This window comes from Phragmites australis, chromosome 10 (assembly GCF_958298935.1).
Source record: "Phragmites australis chromosome 10, lpPhrAust1.1, whole genome shotgun sequence".
NCBI classification, from domain to species: Eukaryota; Viridiplantae; Streptophyta; class Magnoliopsida; order Poales; family Poaceae; genus Phragmites; species Phragmites australis.
In genome coordinates this window covers 8851261-8869541 of record NC_084930.1, presented here as the reverse complement: position 1 = coordinate 8869541, position 18281 = coordinate 8851261, and the positions used below count along the sequence as shown (strand labels likewise).

The following is an 18281-nucleotide window of genomic DNA, read 5'->3' as shown; positions in this document are numbered from 1 at the left end:
CCATTTAACCAGCTCTACACCCACGGCACCAAGTCACCGCCGCAAATCCCGTAGTCGACGGAGATCCGAAGATAGCCACCGCAGGCTGACGTAGCCGTTGTACCGAGCACCGGCGAGTTCGTAACCCGAAGTTTGATTTCTTTTTCGTTCAAAGCATATTTTTCTGAGTTTTAATCCAAACATCGTTCAAGTTCAGCTTTTGTCCTAATAATACCATGATTAGTGATTCTGATTTTACGAACATGGTTATGCAGTAATTATTCATCCGAGTCCTAATCAGATTTAACTTTCAAATTCAGTTTGAATCTGATCCAAGAGTTCAGCCACAAAATGGTTAGCTGCAGCATCCGAGTCGGCGAGAGAAGTTCCTCTGTAGATAACCTACACCCCCACACGAGCCCAATCCCCAGAATCGAATCGACCGAAGCCCACCAGCCCAGGAAAGCAGCTCCTCCTCGAAACCAAACTCGAACGAACCACCAAGCCGCGGCGAGAGGAGTGCCGAATCGCGGCGATGGCGACGGTGGCGATGGACGTGTCGCAGCCCTCGGCGCTGCCAGCGACCGTCGACGAGACGACGGCGGCGAAGGGGAGAGCCGGGGGCGAGGGACTGCGGCGGTACTACCAGCAGCACCTCCACGACCTCGAGCTCGCGGTCCGGCAGAAGACCAACGACCTCAGCCGCCTCGAGGCCCAGCGCAACGACCTCAACTCCCGAGGTAGCGTACCGCGCCGATCCCCTTGGACCCTGAACCCTAATCTCTCTCCTCCTAGCGCGTGGTCGGTCGGTCACCTGGTTTGGTTTGATTCGGGCGTGCGAAGTAGTACCCAAAAGGCGATCCACTGAATTGTGTTCGCAATTCCTTTTTCCCCCTTGCAAATAGAATTGTGTTCGCAATTCACGTGTAATCCAAGTAATCACGCGTTGGGTTTTATTCGGTGGCGCTTTAACCATGCTTCTCCAGTTTAAGTCTCCCTTGCCGTGGGGAATCGCTGGTCGTGCTTTGTTCTTCGCGTTTCATGTTTGGAGATTGATGAATTTTGCTAGTCTGTGTAGTCCTGACTCCTGGGGGTGGTTACGTCTCTTTTCAGAATTGAAACTTACGTACTGCTAGGACACGGAACTTTGTTCAATTAGCTGCCGAAAATCTCCTCATGTTTACAAGTTCACGCTGCTCCCATGGTTAAATTACACAGCTGTATGCCTGTATCAAGTCATTAGCTTTTATAATCTAAAAAAGGTAATTAACTTTTGTCATGGTATTTGCACTGAGAAATGAGAATCCATGGAATACTTTAGCTTCGAGATAAGGTGGTGATCCTACGCATTATTATGTATTAAATATGCCAATAAGGATTTTTGGTATGACCTTATGAACTATTTAATATCTTACAATTGCTGATCACCCTTAAACCTTGTCTTGCAATTTTGGTATTGCAGTTAAAATGCATCGGGAAGAGTTGCAGCTGCTTCAAGAACCAGGTTCACATGTTGGTGAGGTTGTGAAGGTTATGGGAAAGTCAAAGGTTTTAGTGAAGGTACAACTTATTTCTTTCTTTACTTTTTTGATGCAGTGTATGAACATGTCAGTCTTCCTTTTTTTTAATACGTCCTTTCTGTGACATCCAAAAGTGACCCGTTCAAAAATAATACATGCGAACTAGGATAGAGGCTAATGTCTTATTTTCTAATGTGCAGATGCAATCATGCAAACAGTTAGTACTTGGTCATGTGACTAAATAGGGAATGGAATAGAAACCGGAGTGATGCTTTATCTACGGCATTCTTCTTAGGTTTCAGAAACCAGTCACTCATCATTTCACATGACATACTACTTTTAATTTCTGTGAAAAATATCCATAATTTAAAGCTGATACATAGTCGCAAAAAATTAAGAGTTTGTCAAAAGATTATTTGCCTTTTCACTTCTCACGTTTTCCTTTTGTTTTTGCATACAGTGGTTCAAAGTATGTCATTATTATAGCAGATGTATCGGCATGTAAGTTTTGAATGGAGCTCTGAGTTTCAATTCATCATACTGTAATTAACTGGTTAATTGCAATCTCTCAGGTGCATCCAGAAGGCAAATATATCGTAGATGTTAATAACACTATCGATATTACAAAGCTCATGCCATCTACAAGAGTTGCTCTTCGAAATGGCAGCTATATGCTTCATCTTATCCTTCCCAGCAAAGTCGATCCGTTGGTTAATCTTATGAAGGTTGAGAAGGTTCCTGATTCTACATATGATATGATTGGTGGTCTTGATCAGCAAATTAAAGAGATCAAAGAGGTATGCAAATAACTTCATTGCACAATACATTTTTTTTTTGTGTTATGCAACTGTTAGCACCCTGTCTTAACAACTAAATTTTCAGGTGATTGAGCTTCCAATTAAGCACCCTGAGCTGTTTGAGAGTCTAGGAATTGCCCAACCAAAGGTTAGAATCTGTTTACCGGTTTGTATTTTATTTAGCATCAATTTGAGTCATCATTCTGTGGATAATATATTAATTTTTACCCTTTATTATTTATTATTTTTATTTTACCCTTCATTTTCAGGGTGTCCTCCTCTATGGTCCTCCAGGTACTGGAAAAACATTACTTGCTCGTGCAGTTGCTCATCACACAGACTGCACCTTCATTAGGGTGTCAGGTTCTGAGCTGGTTCAGAAGTACATTGGAGAGGGTTCCCGGATGGTTCGTGAACTTTTTGTTATGGCTAGGTAAACAATCTCAGCTCATGTTGCATTCAGATAATCACTGTTACTTCAATGGAATTCTAAGATAGTTCCTTGTGATAAGCGCGTGCATAGTTCACGTAGTCCTGGAGGGTTAATCATCTCATTTCAATTATGACAGGGAACATGCACCATCCATTATATTTATGGACGAAATAGACTCCATTGGATCTGCTAGGATGGAGTCAGGAAGTGGCAGTGGTGATAGTGAGGTTCAGCGCACCATGCTTGAGCTTCTAAACCAACTTGATGGTTTTGAAGCATCAAACAAGATTAAAGTTCTTATGGCAACAAACAGGATGGACATACTAGATCAAGCTCTCCTGAGGCCTGGGCGCATTGATAGGAAGATTGAATTTCCAAATCCTAATGAATATGTAAGTGATTCGGTACTCAGGACAGTATAAGTTTTCGAGCAATTTAAGCTCATAATGCATAATCAAATCTGTGCTAATTTTGAAACTTACCTATAATCTGCTGCACTTTCAGTCCCGCTTTGATATATTGAAGATTCATTCAAGAAAAATGAACTTGATGCGCGGCATTGATCTGAAGAAGATCGCTGAGAAGATGAACGGAGCCTCAGGAGCAGAGCTAAAGGTATGTATAGATGTCATTTATAGGCCAACATCTGGATTTCTAAAGCATACCTTCACAACCTGAGAAAAAAAAAATCCTGAATTGACCATTACATGATAAAAACATGCTATTTTGTATTGAAGAACGACACATAATAATCATATGGTCCATGTAGTTAAATCCCATCCTGTGATATGCTGCGCAGGTTACTCAACTTGATTTTGACTCTTTGGTTTTCTAGGCGGTTTGCACGGAAGCCGGAATGTTCGCGCTCCGCGAGAGAAGGGTGCACGTCACGCAGGAGGATTTTGAGATGGCAGTGGCGAAGGTGACGAAGAAGGATACAGAGAAGAACATGTCCCTGCGAAAGCTCTGGAAGTGAAGCTCACGCCTCGGCGGCACCCTGGCTCCCGCTCATGTCGGAACGGCTGAAGCGAGCAGCGGCGTGTTGCCAGATTAGCTGTGAGATTCTGAAAAAATCGTTTCTCGAACTCGATGCAGCATAGCAGCTTTATAAGTTAAATTGGTTTATTGAATCATCAAAGAGGTGTCAGATGAAATCAGTTCTCGTGCTTCCCCGTGTTTGTGGCTTTTTGCTTTTTTCTAGTGTTGTTCGCCTGGCCATTTTTGAGATACAGCTGCAATGCAGGGCTCTCGGTCTCCGCCTTGTCCTCTCTCGTCCTCGAGTTTGGTCGGTTATGGCGTCCTAATTTCGATGCTCCATTCCTTGTTATTAGCTTGATGAGTCAAGCTGAGCCGCTGCTTCGAACGAGATCGTACAAGTTACGATAAGCTGAACCCTGTTGCGAGCCCTACATAAAAGCTGGAAGCTTGTGATCTACCATGGCTTCCTTTGTTACTCCCTCCGATTCTTTTTTTTTTAACGACATCTAGAGAGATGTTGTGTTATATATTAATACATAGGGAGAAGAAACATAGTTCAGGCACCGCAGAGAAAGACATGAAAAGTAAAATGTAGGGCAATACAACCTTGCAAACATAACAAGCTCTGCAAAACAAGAGAAAAAAGCCAAGAGAAAACACCCCTCCCTAACCTGCTGATCGAAGACTCCACTGGGGGGTGGGGGTGGGGGCAACTGGGGCTGCATTGTTGTGCTATGCTCAAAGAAAGCAAGGCGTCGTTGCTCAATGTCCTCCTTCGTCCTCCTTGCGACGGTCTCCGGGTGCAGATTTTGGTTCTGAAAAACTCGGTGGTTTTGTTCCAAACATTCCACTAAAAGTATATCACTCCGTCATTGAAATCTCTTATGTTTTCCTTATTGATCTTCCTCCGTACTTAGCACCATCATTGTCATGCTGTTGTATTCCCCTAGGTCCAGCACCTGTGACCGACTGAACCATTGTGCTACCAGTCTCCACACCTCACGGGCGTATGTGCAATCCTTTGTGAATTGTATTCTATATGCACTCTTGGCCGTGTATATACTGTCTTGCGTCCATCTCCATCTAATTTGACCCTCCATTGCTGTGCTTGTTAGACGGCCAACCAGAGCTCAACTAACTATGAAATTTCATCTCTGGTTGTTAGTGGGTTTAGATTGCATATCCAGTTTCCATTTTGTAACTCTTTGTTCACCACTCGTAACTTTCTCCTAGCACACCAATATAGGTCAGGGGCGATTATTTTTGGTGGCATTACATTTATCCAGCTATCATGCCAAAAACTTGTCTTGTTCCCATCTCCGAGCATGACCTCCATAGAAATCATGAAAAGGTCTATGTCAATTTTGTCATAGTGGGCCTGCATTTTGGCCCAAGGTTTATCCTTGTCGATCCCCTGGTACCACAACCATCTGATTCGTAAAGCTCTAGCAAATCTTTCAATGTCCAAGATCCCTAAGCCACCTAGGTCCTTGGGCCCAACCATAGTCCAAGATCCCTAAGCCACCTAGGTCCTTGGGCCTTTTTTGGAACCTCCCCTTTCCATAAGAAGGCTTTTCTAATCTGATCGATCCTCTTCACAAGCCATTTCTAGAGCAGAAACATTGTTAGGTGGTATGTAGGCTATGAAGAGAGCACCATTTTCACCAAAGTTTCTCATCCAGCCAGCGAGAACAATCTTCCTTTCTATCCAAGTAGCTGATCTCCCAACATGTCGAGCAGAGGTTGAAGGTCTACCTTTCGCATTTTCCTTGTATGTAGAGGGAGCCCAAGATATCTACATGGGAAAGACTTGATCTCGCTCGGGAAGTCCCCAAGGACCTCCTTAAGGATGTAATCTTGGCATCTGATCAGAAAGATCTCTATCTTAGATAGATTTGTTAGTAGTCTCGAACATTTCCAAAAGCAACGAGTATCTCATTCAAAATTTGCATTGAGACGAAGCTAAATCGTGAAAAAGGACGGAATGAAAAATGGACCAATATATGGTAGGTAGGAGTGCATTACCAATGAGGATCATTTTGGGAACAAGAAAATTTAAGGACCAAGGCACCTCCCTAGACCTATAAATAGAGGGATACAGTTGTAGAAAGAGGGTGAGCTAGCTATTTGAGAGTCTAGTGATATGTTTTGGAGGAGAGTAGAGGATAGACTTAGTCTTTGTAATAAGCTAGAGCTTTTGTGAGAGAAGCAACTTTGTAATCCGCTAAAATAGGGCTGAACTTTTTGAGTAATGAAGTTTATATTTTTTTGCATATTTTTTAATTCTTCTGTTTCTAGTCTCTCTGTTGATTCCCTTGCAAGTTTTCCTTCTTTGGTTGTAATTTTCGTTTTCTTTTTGAGCTGCAATTTTTCCACGTTTGTGTAGTAATTCTTTTTGTTACTAGAGACATAAATATTTATATACTCATGTATTTGAGATGATCTTGAATCCCATTGCCTTTGGACCATCAATTTGGAGAGTTGTTTCCTCCGGTGACTGTCTTTTTACTTTATTTTTTATTTTAAGTTTCAAGCTTTTGTACACAAAGACACATGTAATGATTTTGATTAGAACCTACGATTCATATTCTATCAGTGGAGTTATGTTACCTTAGAATTTTCTTTCTCGTTTTGTCTCTCTAAAGTTTATATTTTCGTTAGTGTGTTTTTGAGGAGCGTTCGGTGAATAAGGAGTATATCATCTACTTAAAAAAATCTATAAATTACATATTCACCTCCTCTAGTCGCCTATCTCTACCCTACAAGGTTTCGAGACCATCCGGATATTTTCAACATTCTTACAAGTTGTCGGATCATTTTGCTTATTTTTTTATTCATATTAAGACATGTTTGCAACTTTTTTGAAACATTTTTTATTTTTAATACTGTACTCGTTTTTATTAGTATGTTTTTATGGTCTCTGACAGTTTCGTCAAGTAATGTGATTTGTAGCTTTTATTTTCACTATTTTTATCGGATATAAATTTTATTAGTCAAACTGATGAAAAGTAATTGAAACTGATTGAAAGCAAATATTTAAATACTGCTAAAGCCCCTCCCTTTATTACCCCTTTTCCCCACGTCCCGAAATGGTTGGCGCCTCGCGCGCAGAAAGGGCAACGATGTGCGCGGGGACCACTTAGCGAAGCGCGCGGAAAGGGAGTTGGCACGGCCCAAAAACGATGCGCGCTCACGCTCTGTTAATTCTTGTGTTGCTGTCGAAAAGGTACGCGAGGAGCGCTGCTCACGCCCGTGAATTAGCACCGTCCCCGAACGCTCCGAACGATTGCAGACCAACCTTGCCGGAAAGCCGGCAAGCTCGTCGCCGATCTGCTGCAGGACCAGCACAGAACGGAGGGAATCAAGGGAGCTTTGGATTGATGTGTTTTCTCTATACTTGAGAAGAGTCTGTGGGAGAGAAGATATAGGGGAGAGGAAGAAGTCTTCGGCCGCAGAAATCAGGCGCACGGCGCAACAGCCTTGCGCCCACCCTCGCATGTTTCGTGAGACGAGCAGAGCCACCGCCACTCCCGTCGAAAGATCGAGAGGACCTGGTCCTCTTCTTTCATCCCTTCAGCCAAGCCCTATTGGACCTCTTTCCAGAAGTCCATAGACATTTCTCAAGCCCAAATAAATTTTCCAAATTAAAATATCAGGAAAACCAATTTTCCACGACACTGGTTTCTGCAGTAGCTTTTGTTTATCTCTTTTCAGTAACTGATGCGGTGTGGATCCTCCTCTTGAGATAACCTTGGACGAGTTGTTGCTTTTCTTGGGTATCCTGGAGACCTGGAGTATCGTGTGCTGTCGTTTTCTCCGGGCCGACGCGTACGTGTTACGCTTACGCAGCAGAGCACAGGTTGCCGCCGAAGCTGACCGCAAAACTGCCCAGCCCCAAGACCGCGTGGACGCGCGTCTAGCCACGGCGCGATGCAGCGCCCTCTCGGCGTAGCGGCCGCGGCAACTAGCTCTTAGCACCCCAGCTGTCGCGCGCCATGGCTAGGTACCGGCGGCCGGCTCATGTCGAGCGGTTGCGCTGCCACTCTTCCGGCATGGGCTGACGTGGGTCGGCTAGCCAGCTGAGTTCACACTGCCGGTGTCGGGTGGGAGCCGCCGGTGATGGGCTAGCTAGCTGAGCCGCTTAGGTTTTTGTTTCCTTTTTCTTTCTTTCCTCCGGGCATGTTTGATATGATGTTGCATGCATGTACGGGGAACGGGGGACATGAGATGGCGGCTGTCGACCGGGGGTGGTGGGCTTCAGCTTGCAGCCTTGCACTCCATGTGGAGCTAGACGATAGCCAGACTAGATTGGCTACGTTTCTATTCATTCCTGGGCTCAGTCTTGTTGTTCGGTTGTTGCTCTTCGATTCCCACCGCGACCTCTCACCGCGCATCGAAAAGCTAATTTGCCTAAGCTACTACGCTAGTAAACCTTAGGCTAGCGTTGCGGCATGGGAGATCCTCTCCAAAATATCAGAATCACCAAATGAAAAGAAATCTTGGTTAAAAAACCTAATGGTTGTCCAGAAATTAATTTCACTGAAATGCAAAACAAGAATTAATTGAATTTCGTCAGTCTCCATCTTTTTCCTAAACAAGGGGAAATGCAAAAAGGCTTTGGTCGGTTGCGCTGCAGATGCCTATATTTTTCTTTTCGTGCGAATGAGAAGCTAGCTAGCTAGCTAGCCTCGTGAGCTTAATGAAGGCGTCATGGCGCTCACCAACAAGTGCATTACTAGATCGCATCTCGTTAGACAAAACAAAAGGGGAGCAAACAATCCACGTTTCCCAGTAATTTGCTAGCTACTCCCTTGATCAGTCTGTCCCGACGAACCAAACTAACTCGGTTTTCACATGGCACCTCTAGCCAGCTCCTTGTCGAAGAAGAACTAAAAAGTTGTGATCCACGAGGACGAGGAGCACACATCTTGCATGCATGCATGGCCACCTAAATATGGCAACGCGTCGTCATTACTAGAGAAAAGATACTTACAAACAGTTCAGAAACCTCATCTGAAACGTTTTTTCAAACCGTATATGTGCAAAATATATATATATATATATATATATATTAGATTTATACAGACGGTTTTTGAACCGTCTATATAAAGATTTATATAGAAGACTCGTGATTGGGGCCGTCTGTACTATAGGAATATCACAGAAAACTCGAAGTTGTGAGCTGTCTGTGAACTAGGTACAATATAGACGGCTCCAATTTTAAGCTACCTATGAATATGGTATAGTACAGATGACTCTAGTTTCGAGCCATCAGTGAACTAGAAATAGTACCGATAACCCCTATTTCGATTGTACATTCATTTATATAGTACTAAATTTATATAGTACTGAATGTAAACTGACAACAGATTATCCACTAGATCATACACAGAGCAGATCAAACATATCAACAACAGATTTGTCATTTTCATTCAAACTCCATACCCTTTCAAATCCTCCTAGCCACTATCCTACTGCAATAATTCTCGCTTATACACACAGCAAATTGAACATCTTCATTCAATATCACAAAATCATACACATATCATAGAAAGTCTATGAAACTCACTTAGTCATAAAGAGAAGTAAAATATCAATGTTACAAAGGCTCACAACATTTACAGCATTTACTGCCTCATATGAAGGCTTCTTATCGCACTTGACCTCTAGATTTGTTATTTTCATTCAAAGCAAAGAAAAGCGTAGCATTCTTCATTATTAAGTCAACCCATGCCTGTCAATATATAAATCAATAAATTATTTTTAGCACACTAAATTAAAAAGGAAGTAATGAGTTCATTTTCTTCATTTTATATATCATTAGCCATAAAGATATAATAAATCCATAGAGTGTGAGAAGCAAGCATTTTTAATATATTAAAATAACCAGCTTCGGTTGAGATTACAAACCTTGGCTCTGAAAGTTATCGCCATCATGAAATTCTCCGCTCTCATTTATGATCTCCGCATCTATAAAATAGATGAGTCATTTTTTAATATATATGAGATTGTTCTTCTCGAGAATATTTGTAGAAAATGTATATGTCTATAGAAAAAAATTAAAATAGTTAGGTACAATGATAAAAAATATATTTTAATATACTATAATTATACTAACCGATGGATATACTTGTGAACTAGAGCCAATAATTTGCATTATATACTGGGCAATATAGTACCCACAGAGGTACTATATGTGCTTATATGTCTTTCTTTTAATTAAAAAATATTGAACACACACAAAATATTGAACACTACATAGTAAAATCTCACGACGTATCTTTAGCTGGGACATTAGAACATGCATGTGTATTAGAAAAAATTGCTCCAAAGTATGACCAAATATTCAATATACAAAAAAGACAAGATGTCCTCACTTGTCACAAAGATGTTACCCGTGTGTATATATATATAGGAAAACTAGTTTATACTCTCGGAAGTACATACTCCCGACTTGATCTATAGTTGATCCCGTTGTAACTGAATATATATTAGTTTCTGATATGTATATACTATTTTCTAATATGTGTATACTTATACTTTTTTAGATGTATATATTACCTTTTAAGATGTGCATACTCTTTTTTAACATCCATTAGAGTGAGAGTATGTACACCATGGAGCTATATATACAACGACACACACCATATAATTATATTTGGGTATAAATTTCTGCATGTTGTACACACACCATATGACCATATTTGGGTACAAATTATGCATGTTGTATATATAAGATTTTAGAACTTTCTAATGGATTTATTTTAGAACTAGCAACTGCACACGAGTTTCACACATGTTAAATCAATCCAGGATACAGTAATAAGAACTAAAAGAATATAACATAACAAAAGATATATTTGTATACACAAATTTCACAATAGGATCATGTAATTTCAGAAGGGAGAAGAATGATGAGTACCTGGTTAGGAGGATGGAGAGGACAATATGGTCCAAAGTTGGCCATATGTAGCAACATTGTGAGGAGGATCAAGATGGTGACTGATTTATAATGAGATGGAAATAATTCTCATATAGTATCTTGGTGTAAAGATAATACGACAGAAGCGACCTTCATAGTAGACGGTGGTGGAGGTGATGTGCGGGTGGCGGCGCACCCTCTCCAAAAAGTCGACATTGTAGGCAAAGTGTAGGAGGCAACGCACACTTTGGGGAAACCTAGCGGTGAATGTATGGAATGCAAATATTATATGTATAGGTATGGAAGGTAAATAATGTGAGATTAAATGTATTTTTGGAATGTATGAAAAATAAATATTTGACGTCTAGATATGGAAGGCAAATAATAGAAAATTAAATAAATTTTTGGAAGGAGTAATGTGGCTCAACTTTGTACGGTGTCCGTTTGATCAATTCAAGTGGACAGTAGAGATCAATCGAATCTGTCACAACTCCTATATTTTATAGGTGTGTGTGTATATATATGTGTGTATATATATATATATATCTGTGTATATATGTGTGTGTATATATATATATACACACACATGCGCAAACCCATGGGGCGCATATAATACCTATCTGTATCTTCCACTATTGTGCAATCTCCAAATTAATAAATATATCTGGCTTGGTGGTTGATCATGTATGGAGTGCGTACATAACATGTAATCTTCCATATTATAACTACTTATATTTTTACTATAGAAAGTGCATATAAAGTCTCATATTATACGTGCACATACCAGTACAGTTATTCCGCTATCTCCAAATTATGTAGCGTATCTCACAAATCAATCATGTAATCTTTTAAAGTTTTGCCTTAATTTACTCGATATTTTTTTGAAAAAGGGATGTATTTCATTAAGCAAATGAAATGGTTTCCAGCCTCTGCGTTTTGCAACGTATTTGGTCGATCATTATTACAGAGTTTTTGCTATTTTAGATTCCATACACAAGATAGCACATCAGCACAAACATAAAGTAGAGGTTTAATAAATAGCATGTTTCCATCTAAACATTTAGTCTATTACGAAACCTCCAGCCAAATTTGATAAAGATGTCTATTATTATCTACAGAAGTCGACATACATGGTGCATTGTAGCTCACATCTCTTCCTGCGGAAGTAGCAACCAAAATCTGATCCATTGCATATTGAGGTGTGAGGCCATTGCTTACATTCAATCGGACTCTCATACAACTCAAACGTTGATCAAGCAAGAGAAAAATTAAGATCCAACATGAGAGGTAGAGGTGGATGGTGGTTGTATGGTGTCAATGATGGCCATCTTATTTGTTGTGCTCACTATGTAAGAAACCAGTAAATGAGATATCACATTAGTAACAGCTGCTTAACATGTGTCACTAATATTGCTACGGGTTCAATAAGGACGTGTCACTAATTCCCTTTTATTCGAGATCAGATATAGACCTGTGACTAATGAGTGATCATTAGTGACGGGTTGTAATATGACCCGTCACTGATAATAATAGTGACGGCTCAAGTTATGACCTGTCACTAATGACTAGATCATCAGTGACGGGTCATTCTAGGTCAGTCATTAGTGACGGGTCATACCTTGATCTGTCACTAATGATCCATCCATTAGTGAGAGGTCGTTCTATACCAGTCATTAGTACGGGCCAACTTGTAATCCGTCACTAATGATCAACTCCAGTCACTAATAACGGTATTCGTAAATATTTTTTTAATTTTATTTTTCTCTTATTTTTCTCACCTTAGTAGCAGTAGAATAGAAACCATAGTACATTTCTGCTTACGTTTGATGTAAGGGGTGACAGCTATGTACATAAACGCTTGTTTCGAAAACAGTGCAGAAACTTTCAAGGGTGAGAACTCAATCTTCCAAGCCGTTTTTGGCCTCGAAAAAATCGCTGAATCCGACGAAGTTAGGGAGAAACGGATGTAACTTTTTTAAGATGTCCGTAGAGTCAAAAAAATGTCGAAATCGGAGTCCGTATGCAAAACTTATGCCTATTTTACTGAATATACCATGGGTCACCTATTAAATTATAACCTTGGAAGAAATTTGGTAAAATTAGTCATTAGTGACGGGTCATGGTTACGACTCGTTACTAATGATCAATGCAAAGAATGTTAAAAGGATAAAATATTCAGTTTCTATCATAACTACGTGATAGCAGAGGTGGTAAGGTGGCTATGCGCGCAAGTAGGATTCGATTCGCATGGAATATAAACTTGAAAATAATATGAAAAAATGTGCCTTGTGAGGCATATAGGATAGACCTGCGTTAGGATGGTTTGGATGAAAAAATATATTTTTAACTTTTTTATGTTAAAAAATATGAAAAATATTCACCGATCATTAATAATGGTCAAAACTACAACTCGTCACTAATAACTGAACATTAGTGACGGATCGTAACGGGTCATAACCGTGACCTATCACTAATGATCTTATTAATGACAAATCATCATCCGTCACTAGTACTCTATCATTAGTGACACGATAAGAGTGACAGATACGAGACCTGTCACTAATACCGATTATCACTGTCATTAATATCTTTTCTCACGTAGTGGCTCTTTGGTTGCCCCGCTTTGCCAGCACACTGTAAGTGAACATCACCTTCTTGTCTCTTGGAAACTTATCTTGTCATTGAAGTTATGACGAATTTGCATATGTTATCACATCGATGAACTCAAAGTATTGCAGTTAATAGGTCGTCCTCAGCTACTCGAGGCCGGAGATACAGGAAGAAGCTACCCGGATAGTCTTACCAACACAAGTACTAATGCTATCGCGGTCAACTCCTCATTAGACGAGAGCAAGATAAATCTGGTATTTTGCATCAAGCCACAGATTTGCGTGAAGCCGGCCCCCTGCTACTGCTGCGTGAAGCCTGAAAAATGCTGGTACACGATGGAGCAATGCAGGTTAAACTGCCTCCGTGCCTCGCCTGCAACCCCACCTCAAACGGCCGTGGAAGGTCAACCATTACCTGCAACAAACGCTACTTCCGCTAGTTAGAGGTTACATTGAAATCGTCAGGATCAAACGGAATAATGGTGGTCTCGGAAGGAAATGTGTTGTTTGAATATTATTGATATTTCTATGCAATGACAGCTCCAAAACTATCAAGTAAGAACACTCTCTTGTTCCTTCTCTAAATCTTCTTTTTTCTCTTCTAAATCCTCTTTTTCTCTTCTCCTTCCTCTTCTATACCCAAAAGTTAAAGAGGAGCTTGAGCCCCTTGCCTCCCCGGTGGATCCGCCGCTGTTCCCATGTGTGAGGTCGCTAAAAGTTGCTCGATCTGTAGATACGATTTTGTTGTGGCGCTTTTCAGAGTGTGATCTGTACGTCGTTACAACAAAGTACGAAGCGAACCAACACGGTTTTGATCGACATGGCAGCGCTGCTTAATTCCAACCGACACCTAGCTCCTTGCCAAAGAACGAAAACCATGAGGGTCACACGTCTTTCATGCATGCATGCATGTCTTCTTACTGTCCCCTAAAGCCCCTGGCATTATCCTGTCGTCGAGCGGCAAATTGTGGCCTAAAAGCACTAGTATAATGCGTCGTGTTTTGCTGTCTGTCCGGTCGATCCGTAGGATTAGTTACGTCCTGCTTTGTGATGGTGACCCGCGCGACAACGCGTAGACGACTTCAATCGGCATTTGGAGAGAAAAAAATATAATTTGGAGCGTGTCGATCAACCAGCTGTTAATATGATCGCTATACAATTCAAAAGGCTGTGTAAAGTGAGCTATGCTCAGTTGGTTAGGGTTCTTTGTGTTAGAACTTGCCTAGAACAACTGACAACGCGTAGATGACTTCGATCGGCATTTGAAAAAATATATAATTTGGAGCGTGTCGATCAACCCGCTGTTAATATGATTGCTATGCAATTCAAAAGGCTGTGTAAACTAAGCTATGCTCAGTTGGTTTGAGTTCTTTGTGCTAGAACTTGCCTATTTGAGTTTAGTTCTAGGCTGGACATGGATGCTCATATTTATAAAAATATACTCTCACTGATTGCTCCTCCTTCGCATCATCATTAAAAGGCTATTCTGTCGAAGAGTCGTTCGACGGTACCAACTCTGAAATACACCTTCATTAATATATAGTAATTCATGTATTATATTAATATATAGTAATTAATGCCCTTCATTAAAATGGTGTCATTTGGCAATATATAAACTGTCTAACCCTCTAGTAGACTTCCTCTTTGTCGCATCCTCTGTACTAGAAGGTACGGGGTAATCTAAAGGTTTGTCACTGGTCGACGAAACGATCGGTTCATGAAACTCGCTATTTAGGTTGATAACATATTCCATAAAGAACCCGACGATTTGTTCTTGAAGGACATTTATTTCTATAGGTTGTAACTCTTTTGTGCATAGTTTGGAGCTCCGTGTTTAAAAAATCGAAAGAATTAGTCCTTGAACACGTGTAGAAATTAAAAGGAAGGCATCGATATGTTATTTCATACCTCAAGATCATTGAACCTGACAACGTCTCCATCCGGACGGAATCCGTGCATGAAAGTTAGAACATAAAACACGCAGAGATTCTTGTTGGGTGGCTATCTATAGACTTCAAGAGGAAATGATTTGTCAGTAGAACGAATTGAACTTTTTTATTCAAAAGGAAATGCAAGACATGAAAATTCTGTGCGTACCAGATAGTCGATTTTTACATTATACTTCTTTCTGAATAGAAAGTGAATAAGACTCTTTCTATGGTATCTTGTGTACGCTTTGTACATGAATATGAATATCAATTAAACTTAGATGCAATCGTCGAGATGATGAAATGATCGAGTTTACCTGTTTAGCATGTCGATGAGATTTTGGTAAGTCGTCCGAGCTCTCTTTTGTGAGTCGAAGATAATAATCTTGTTCAAGTCTGAGTAGATGACAAGGAGGATCCCATTAAAGCTGCATGAATATTATGTCACCATAGCAATTTAGTACTAGAATCGAGTTGCCCATAAGAGCAGAACGCCCTGGCGCAAGCACATACTTATAGTTGTAGGGTAAGAGTATGAATTTCTTGTATAGGTGGTGAAGCAGACACTTCAATATGTAGTTCTCGGTGAAGTCTGGACTCTCCCTTACAAGTGCCTAGTTCACAAGCACAGGATCAATGAATACTACTTTACGATTAAATTGTTGTCTACATGCGTGGATCTCCATTCTAGGAAATGGAGAAGTTAGCCATACAATTTCAAGGTACAAGATCATATAACGTGATTTATATGCATAAGTCACTTACAAAGTCCACGCTTTGACTATAGCCATATCGAAGGCATCTTCCTTGTACAGTCCATACAAGTCCTTGAAATATACCCAGAAAGAGCCATCCCCGTTGAGGAAATATAAATCTGTGTATCTTACAAGGAACGCCTGCATACCCTACCTGTATTGCTCCAAGTATCACTGATGTAATAAGCGCATTTGAGTTGTAAGATTTCTTTCTATATCTAGTTTGACCAAAGGTTTAGTCAACTCAAACGGCCATGTAACATCTAACTTTGCAATATCCACTCCCACAGTAAGCCGTGTTAGTTCTTCTGCTAATAGTCCAGAAATAGCCAGGAAGTCCCCAATGCTTGAAGCATCATGAACTATTGGAGCTAATTTGCTCTTAGCCTGCATCTTACTGATACGTTCTTAGTCACTCGATGGCTTACTTGAAGCCACCCCCGTCCGTTTAGATTTTTCCATATTCATGAAAACATTTCATGGTATCTTCAGGCACAACAGGCTTCGGTGGAGATGGTGGAGGATGGAAATGAGTCGTGACATTGGTATCCACAATCTTTTTTATTTCCTTAACAGTGAGTGAATAGACATCCTTGGGTTCCATCAACTTCTTAGATGCCACCGACTTCTTAGATGATGTCGTCTACTTGAATGTTACAAAACTTGATCTTGTTTTCCGAGATGATGGCTGGCTTGTTGATGGTGCTAGCTTCTTGAGAGGTGGACTTCTTCGAGGCGATGGCTAAGGAGGTGGACTTCTTTTGGGAGATGGCTGAGGAGAGGGAGATCTTCGAGACGATAGCGGCCCAGGGCGTAGTGGAGAGTAGAGATTCTCGGTAGCTATCCCTGGTGGAACCACTATGTAGGCCTTCTCCGATGTGATGAATGTGTGTTCGTTCTCTCCTATAGTGTTCGTCCCTTCCTCTGTGGCGTAGTCCACCTCAACATGATGGTATTGGTCAACTACCTCATCTACTTCAACCACGGCGTAGCCCTCCGGTATCGGACGTTCGTGTAAATGTTCATGGTAGCCATGGTGCTAAGCCACGTCGAAAGCCACCTTAATGGTAATGTTCCTAGCACCAATGTGCAGTTCACACGGTGTCCGTGCTGTGATGAGGTCCACGGGATAAGTGATGGGGTCAGCTCCTAGAACTCCCGTGGACACACAGCTACTCCAACAAGCACCGAGGTTGGAGCGCGCAACATTAGTAGACGCTATAGGCCGTTCCTGATTGTTCACAATGGCGTCCATTCACGCATGAGGGCTTGTTGTACCGCTTATGCTATCTTTTCGTCTGTATGTTCCCTCTCACGTTGTAGCACTTGTTTAAACATTTACAACATTCTAGCTTGTTATGTCTCTCATTTTGTATCTCGCTCTATGGATCACCTCATTCGCTTGTCCACAATCTGTAGGTGATGAGCATGTGATTCTTAACAGCAATCCCACAGTCTGACTTGTATAGCCCCAGAACTCTCATAGGTGAAGTTGGCTCCCCTACTGGTGAGACCTCTGTGATCATAAATTATCCTGTAGGCATCTTCGAGGGACCTCGGACAGATGCCTCTCCTAGGATTGCTCATCGTCGTGACCCTCTGGAGCATCAAGCATCTGCGCATAAGCGAAAAAACTATTAGGAACCTATACGATAATATGTAGAACAGATGCATTCATCTACTTATGAAATACCTCATCACCTCCACAGACGTCTGTTTGTTCCAGGTTGAGGTAGTGGCTAGGGCTACCTTCTTCCATGTTTGATGGTGACACTACATCTCGTTCTGGCAACTAGGCAGGATCGGTGGTTGGTGGTGCCACTCCTTCCTGAAAGTTCTGCATACGATGACGATAAGTGGTTGAATAGTCTACATATAGAGAGCTGAGAAAGGAGTGATATAGAGATAAAGCCGACAAGGGAGAGAGAGAGGTTATTGAAAGAGTGAGATAACCATGAAAGAGTCGATAGATAGAATGCATACACATACAATATTGTAATTGAGTACGTTAGAACCACATTTAATAAAAAAATTCACATCTAACGTATAAAATAGGCATAAAGGTACTAACAATTGACACATTGATCTTGAAAGTCAGATCATCATACATAACAAAATAATGATGATTAGAACTAAGATTATGATATCTTTATATGTGAAATCACACGTCTTATTTTTCAAGTTAGCCAATTTTAGCTCAGCTTGGATAACATGATTGTTGTATGCCACAACAGCTTTATGTTTGGACTTGTATCCTTTGTAACATACTCCTTTGAATTCATTAACTTGTGCATGACATTCCTTCCAACTAGAGAACACTCCACTTTGCCAGCCACAATGGACAATATACAATATCATAG

General features: G+C 40.9%; 1 protein-coding gene across 1 annotated transcript; it reads left to right on the top strand.

Annotated features, from left to right (window-relative positions):
• The first annotated feature begins 397 nt into the window (after positions 1-397).
• Positions 398-3897, top strand: LOC133883682 (26S proteasome regulatory subunit 8 homolog A-like). The gene is made up of 8 exons (XM_062323061.1): positions 398-719; positions 1442-1539; positions 2072-2296; positions 2382-2444; positions 2566-2729; positions 2866-3121; positions 3234-3344; positions 3565-3897. Exons 1-8 carry the CDS (start codon positions 515-517, stop codon positions 3703-3705), a joined length of 1263 nt encoding a protein of 420 aa, XP_062179045.1. The 5' UTR covers positions 398-514; the 3' UTR covers positions 3706-3897.
• Positions 3898-18281: the final 14384 nt, after the last annotated feature.